The 7,967-nt window shown below is 31.6% G+C and overlaps 1 protein-coding gene across 1 annotated transcript; it reads right to left on the reverse strand.

Moving 5' to 3' along the window:
• Positions 1-421: 421 nt before the first annotated feature.
• On the reverse strand, positions 422-2,914 carry LOC132639950 (GTP-binding protein YPTM2-like). The gene is made up of 2 exons (XM_060356327.1): positions 2,896-2,914; positions 422-762 (listed from the first exon to the last, which is right to left on the reverse strand). The coding sequence occupies exons 1-2, from the start codon at positions 2,912-2,914 to the stop codon at positions 422-424; spliced, it is 360 nt and encodes a 119-aa protein (XP_060212310.1).
• Positions 2,915-7,967: the final 5,053 nt, after the last annotated feature.

The following is a 7,967-nucleotide window of genomic DNA, read 5'->3' on the forward strand; positions in this document are numbered from 1 at the left end:
ATATTTAAAATATTATATATATTTATATATGTTAATATTTATATATGTTAATTAAACTTTATCTATTTTTTAACTTTTTCATAATTTAGGACCATTCCAAGAGAAAAGTCTAGCCCATGTTCCCCAAGCCCATTTACGTTTAAAGTAAAATAAAAATCTCTTACTGAATAGTTAACATAAATAAACTCTCCATGATTACATTTGTCTGTTAAGAGGTTTCTCTGCTGAATTTTCTTATTTTACTTTTTGGTAAAAAAATTTTTTTAATACAAACACATGCTAAATATTCTAAAAAGAAGTTATGTTTTGTGAGTGCACCATGCACTATCTTTTGTTCCCTTTTTCTCTTTTTCATCATGTCCATTCTTGTCTGTTGTGGCTAGGCTTGTTAAGTGGTACTTTGTGTTGTTGCGTGCCAGCTTCACCACAGATCCACATCAGAATCATCATCAAGGCAACAGAGCTTCGTCCTTTCAAGATTAACAGCAACCGCTCTTGCCGGTTGGCTTGCCATTCTGTTCTTGATTGAAGCAACCATAGTCATGAAAGCCTGTTCTACATTAGTGACACTTTTTGCACTTGTTTCCATGAAAGGTATGCCAATCTCATCAGCAAAAGCCTGAGCTGTCTCTGTGGAAACTACCTTCTGTGCTGTGAGATCACACTTATTTCCAACAAGAAGTTTGTTCACATTATCACTTGCATATCGGTCTATTTCACTCAACCATTGCTTGACATTGTTGAAACTCTCTTGGTTGGTTACTTCATAAACCACAATTATTCCGTGTGCACCGCGATAGTACAAGAAGCTTTAATCCCTGTAAGTCTGTAACTTTTTCTTCCCTTTTCTTTTTTGGTTACTTTTTGTATGTTCCCTACTCTTTGTTTGTGTAATTATTTTTGTGTCTTTGAAGTTTTACTTGAATGAATTGCTTCTCTAGTCTTTCATCTTGTATGTGTTTTTTATTTTATTTCTCTGTTATTTTAAATTTTCTCCACTGATTTAGGTTTTTTCTGTTGATTTAGTTTTTATCTAATGATTATGGATTTCTCTATTTATTTAGATTTTAGGATACTTTTTTTCAGATGGAAACTACAACTACTCAAAAGTGCAAGTTTGTAAATGAGTTTGTCAATTTGTTTGCATTATAAAATATATTATTACAACCCCGACCAAACCGATAAAACCGACAAAATCGATAAAAACCGAAACCGATAGAATTTATACTATAATGGTTTGGTTTGGTTTGAATATTAAAAAAAACCGCCTTAATTGGTTTGGTTTGGTTTGGTTTGGTTTTAACCAAAAACCGAGTCAAACCGGACCATGAACACCTCTAGCTGCAGCAGCAGCCCGAAGATGGACTGTTCCATTTGCTCTTCTTTCCTTCTATCTTATTTTATTATGTATTTCTTATTTATCTTGTATGACTAACATTTTATCTTTTAGGTAATTTAGATACATTCTAGACATTAAGAGTTTAGTTTAATAATGGGTAGTTAATTCCACAAAATTACATTCACTTCTATTTATGTTCTAAACTACTTATATAGTATCTATAACATTTATTTGAGTAATTGATTTTCAAAATAGCATGATCACATCTTTTGGCTTAGGGAATAATAATCTATGCTTACTATTTTAGAAACTTAAAACATCGCAAATCTACACTAATGTTAGCTTACTCTAAGGAACAAAAGGTAACTAATTCAACGAACAACCCTTTCGCTTTTAGTTCTTTTTCAACACTTAGAAATACATATTGAAATACATATTTATCTAGAATAAATTTTAAAACTTTATTAAATAACTCTTTTAAATTTTAGTCATTTCCTCCACATATAAACATTACATGTCCCGCTTTCTTTTAGTTTATTTTTAACTAAACTCTTTTATGCAATTGCTATTTTCTACAAGTATTATTTTAAACAACGCTATTATTACTTTCGTCTCAAAACCTTAACAACATTTATAAGTATTTCAAAATAACATTAAAAGTACCCTTTTATACAAATCATTATTTTCTACAAGTTTCTATTTTAAGTAGCATTCTTACATATCTATCTATAATTTTAGTCATACTTACAAAACTACTTTCTTTTTCTATAATACTATATTTACACTTGGCCTAATTAATTATAAGTCCGGTCGGTTAACCATTGTTAATGGGTCTTAAAGGGTGCCTAATACCTTCCCTTTAGACTAATTGAACCCTTACCTAGAATCTTAAGTTTCGCAGACCTTAAACAGAGTTAACTTTAAAATAACTTTAATAAATTTAGGTATCCTAATTCACCATAAATAATTAGGTGGCGACTCCTTAAAACAAAGCAAAAATAGGAATCACCAATATGTTGTACTCCGCTTCAACCCGGTTAAAATGGGGTATGACAGTATGTACCCCAAGGAAGTTTGGTAGTTTGAATATTAAAGGTTGTAGGACATGGAATGAGGCTTCTGTGGGGAAACTGGTATGGCAATTGTCAGAGAAACAAGATATCTTGTTGGTCAAGTGGGTACATGAGCTTTATATGAAACAGAAGACTAATATATGGGAGCATATTCCACCAAATTATTGTAGTTGGTAGTAGAAGAAGCTGAATACTTTAAAGGAGGATATGAGACAATTGTATCACAATGGTAGGTACATGTTGACACAATCTGGTACTTATTCTGTAACAAAGAGTTACAATGTTGCACTAGGGGTACAAAGAAGATTAGATATAGCTGAGTTGATTTGGTCAAGAATATTGCAGCCTAAACATAGATTTATACTATGGGTGGCAAGTCAACAGAGGCTACTTACAAAAGATAGATTACAGAGGTTGAACATCCAAGTACAGTGCACTGTGTGCTGTCTTTGTGATAGAGATCAAAGGGAGACACCAACCCACCTCCTTGTTGACTGCCCATGGGTAATCGAGGTGAGGCAGGGGCTGTCAACTTGGACAGGGTTTCAATTCAGACAGTTAGATGTGTAGCAAACGTTAAGGTGGTTGAGAAGAAGGCATTGGAGCAATCTGAAAAAGGAGTTACTAGCTGCACTTTTTTGGGCTATGATTTACCATACCTTGCAGGTTAGGAACTGGAAAATATTCAAAGATATCAATGTAAATAGTAGCTTTGTCATTAGTCAGATCAAGGAAGAGATGAGAAATAGACTGGGTACGCTACATAGATCAAGGAATGCAGAGAGGAATTAATACTAGATACATAAAATTTGTAATTAGATTTGTGTTTTTTTTTTTTTTTTTTTGCTTTAATTGAGGCCTAGGAGTCTATAACACCCTTCCTGGAAGATGGTTGTAGTCCTAGGTTCTCTTTAGGTTGTAAATATTTGTTTGTTAATGGTAATATTCACAGTTGTTACCAAAAAAAAAAAAAGGAAAACGAACTTTTTTTTTTGGTATTTTGCCTTCTGAAAAGAGTGTAAAAGTTTATCACACTGAGAGTTCCTCTGTTAGTACCTAGTAGCTGGCTTTGTTTTCTTCTTTTCCTATGAGAAAGTGAGAGTGAAACAAGTAGGAATTTAAAGAGGACTGAAGGTGGGGGTATTTAATTAAGGTACCGGAGGGGAGAGTGACATGCGATAACAAGTAGTAACTCTTACGTTAAGTTCAATCTAATAACTTAAAAAACAATTGTATATGTTCTTAAGTTCTTCACAACATTGGTATGAATAAGCTCAATTAAAAAAAAATCATTATATATAACTTAAGTCCTTGGGTTGTTTGGTTTATCAACAAAGTTATACCCGAATTATAATGGAGGAACTAAATAATAATAAGATTATTATTAATAGATCTACTTTTACGTGGATATTTTACTTATTGGATAAAAATGGGGTTAACAAATATTAGTACTATGAAATATGTCTTTGACACTTGATATATTCAAATAAACTTTTCCAATTTTAACTTTGACCTTTCTGAAGAATTTTAAGATATGAGAAATCTTAATTGAATTCTTTTTTTCTTTCTTAAAGATTCACACATAAAGAAATGTACAAATATAGTCATAATACAGAATAACTGAAACCCAATGTACTTGTACGTCAAGTCTTACAATATTGTGTCTATGCTGAATGACTAGACAAACCAGATGTTAAACTATTTTTCTTTCTCTTGAAGCTTCACACATAAAGAAATGCACAAATATAGTCATAATACAGAATCATTGACAATTCAGCTACATATTCCAAGTCAGAGATTAAGCTAGGAATAAAATTAAATCCTTGGTAGACAAAAGAACCAAAAAGAAAATTGGGTATGAAATTTATGCTTCTTTAGATGTTTTTTAATCGGGTTTAAATAGGTATGAGACATGGGTTAGGTTGGTAAAATGGGTTTGGGTTGGATTAAATGGGTTTGATGAGTTAAATAAATTTACTATTAAAAATTTTTTAATGTGACATGACATGTCAACTAGGAGAGAAGGAAGGTTTTGTGGTGTTAAGTATATTTTGAGAAAAATCTGAATAGTTGAGTGATATTCTCCCCAAAGAAACATAAGTGATATTTGTAGGTAATTGTCAAAACATGGGTTCAAGGAATTAACTCATTTTATTTGCTTCATTACCTCCTAACACCTACTTGCTTGCATTTAATTTCTCTCATCAATTTCATTGCAGGCTTCAATTTTTTTTCCATCCATAATTTGATCCTCAATCACTTGAATTCCATTTTTAGTAGTACTACATAAATTCCAGTGTTATTGCCTTCGTGAGCTCTTACTGTCTTAAATTTTGAAAGAGGTATATGTTTTGTTGAAACTGCACATGATTTGTAGTCCTTCAATGTAATAAATAGTCATTATTAACAAGCGCCATATTTGTAGTATCATCGTGCAATCGCCGAATTGCATCATCCTTTCAGTCCAACAAAAAATGGTTGTAAAACCGAAGAAACGATATAATGTTTGGAAAGAGGCAGAAAATAATCAGAGGCCTAGCAAAGTTCAGAATCAAGCCTTATGCCAAGGAATTCACTTTTGCCTAGGAACTGGAATTTGTATACGATGTCCTTTCTAGTTCTTTATATTAGCATTTCTGCTACTAACTTAGCTCTAGAGAATCTCTCCAATTTTAGCATAGGATTTGGCAATGTCTCTAAGACATTGGCAGGGATCTTCTTGTACATTGATGAAATATTCATCCTCCATGTAACTCGTAAGAGGATTGGGAATTTATCCCACCTCTTCACTCTTTCGCTAGATGAAATGAAAAGGACGGGGATAACCTAACCAACCCCCCCCCCCCCCCACCTATGGTGGTTGACACAAAAAAAAAAAATCTTGCTTATTGCATAAAATGAAAATCATTGGTACTGGTGGGTTTTCGAACCCACATCTCAAGAAAGAGAGAGCTTCACTAGCCTCTACTTTACCACTGAGCCCTCTGCTTATTTGAGTATGTGGGTTTATAAGTAAATAATAACTATCTTTACTGAATTTGTCTAGTACAAATACAAACTTTACGCAAAAGCTACTGGCGGAAATAAAAGCTTTTGACGAAGCTATAGCATATCATGGAAAAGGAAAGTGGAGTGAGATGCTTAGAGATCCAAAATTTGCAGCTACTTTCAGCAATCGTAAAAGTTCGGATCTCAAAGAGAGGTTTAAAAGAGAATAAAAGAAACAACGTCCTTTGGTGCTTGCACCAGCTGGTCTGGAGGAAACCACTATTGCTACTGATGTTGCACAGCTGGTGCACATGCAACCACTATTGCTACTGAGGATGCACCAACTGGTGCACAGGCGGCCATTATTGCTACTAAGGTTGCACCAGTTGGTGCAGAGGTAGCCATTGAGGTTGAAAAGATCGTAGATATTCAGAAAATGTTAGAGTTGTTGATGAATAATATTTACACTCGTCCAGCAAAACAGTGTATCAGATTTGTGCAGCTGTTTGTGGAAACACTGAAGAAATCTTGTCTATGGTGAAAGCTGTGGAAACATTTAGCAACCAAGGTTGAAGAAAAGGCGGATGTGGTCGTTAAATGTTTACGTGAGGTTTTGACTCTTCCCGATGGTGTCTTAGTTTTGAATAGTTTTAAGTCATTTTTTTGTTGTAAAACATTGGTACTTATTGTAGTCCTAGAACTTTTCCATTCGAATTTTTCTTTTCATGTTTGCCGGTAGTGCATGTGATAAGCTAACGTGTTGAAGTGTTAATTGAAGAAGGGATTGTTTTGCAAAAAAAAAAAAGTCATTATTAGCTAGACAAAAAAACTGTAAAAAGTTGGATAAGTATACTATAAGATTGTATTGGATTCTTCTCCACAAAGTTAGAGGAAACTAATGAGATATATTCAGGTAGGTTTGATAAATGATTACATAACGATGTTTTATAAATAGAAAAGTCACAAAACTTTCACCCTACTAACACAAAAGTCACAATTGTCGGAAAACCAACATTCTGATTAGTGATAATTTTTTACCCTATATTTTAATCTTTTTATTTTATTTATAATCTTATAAATACAGACTCAATCAAAATGGGACCAATCCGACCCCACCCAAGAATTTGTCATAGAGGTTCGATATACTACAGTTTAACCTCCAACATTTTATCACGAATCCAGGAAAAATTTCTAAAATTTTCCTATGTTTTAGCTAAGGATATATTTATCCAAATTTTATTTTCTCATTAAAATCAACAAAAGGTTGAATAGCTTAAACTGGTGATTTTAAAGCTTAACTAATGGTCCAAAAATGATTGTTTGCCTGTATCTTCCCAAATCCACAAACAATTAGTATGAATTGGCCGTTTATTGTTGGCAAAAAAACTTAAGTAGACAATAATATGATACTATATACATATTTTTAGCAGATAAATACAATTAACATTCTATGACATATTAATTAACAGTTCTATTATAAAACAAATTACCCTCAGCAAGAAGTTAAAGTGCTTAAAGATCCCAACAAATTTCCCTGATTTTATGCACAATGGAATTATCTTTCTTTCCCTTCTAAAGAATTTTGTAACACAAATGATTATTTTATTGACAGTGGTAATTTTAACTTTTTTCTCTTATTTCAACCTTCTCTCTCTCTCTCTCTCTCTCTCTCTCTCTCTCTCTCTCTATATATATATATATATATATATATATATATATATATATATATATATATATTGGTATAATTATAATTATATATATATATATATGTTTTTCATCTTTGTTTTATTATTATTGTTATTATACTCATAATATTACTGGTATAATTAGTAATATACATTATTATAATCATAATATTATTGGTATAATTATTAATATTTTTTATTATGATTATAATATTACTGGATAATCAGTAATACCCATTATTATAATATTACTGGTATAATTATTAGTATACATTATTATATTCATAATATTACTGGTATAATTAGAAATGTACATTATTATGACTATACTCATATTATTGGTATAATTATTAAAATACATTATTATACTCATAATATTACTAGTATATTACTAATATAAATTATATGTGTATATCACAAAATCCATAGCCAAATAGCATATGAAGACTGAAGTTAGGAATAAATGATGAGTATTCAGTATAAATCATGTACTCCGTCTGATTAATCAAGTATGTTATTTTCAACTCCAATGGCTTTTTGTATGAGAAAAATCAAGATCCCTTAAATCTCCTGATATGCTCAAGAAAGATCAATTAAAAGTCAAAACTTTTGTTAAAACAATAAAATCACAGATCAAATTTTACTGTTAGCCAACACAAGAACTAAAGTCTAATTGGAACCGAAATATAATCACCTTACAATTACACGTTTTCTTTATAAATTTTTGGCATGAGAATTGAAAATATCTGGCTTTATTCCTGTTCCATGCGTTTTTGGAGCCAGCTAATAAATGGGGTGTATTGGTTGAAAAGAGAGGGAAGAGAGGAAATTGTGGGTTTATCGTTTAAAGAAGATATCAATGATAAGAAAGAAAGAGAATAA

This window comes from Lycium barbarum, chromosome 5 (genome assembly GCF_019175385.1).
Source record: "Lycium barbarum isolate Lr01 chromosome 5, ASM1917538v2, whole genome shotgun sequence".
NCBI classification, from domain to species: domain Eukaryota; kingdom Viridiplantae; phylum Streptophyta; class Magnoliopsida; order Solanales; family Solanaceae; genus Lycium; species Lycium barbarum.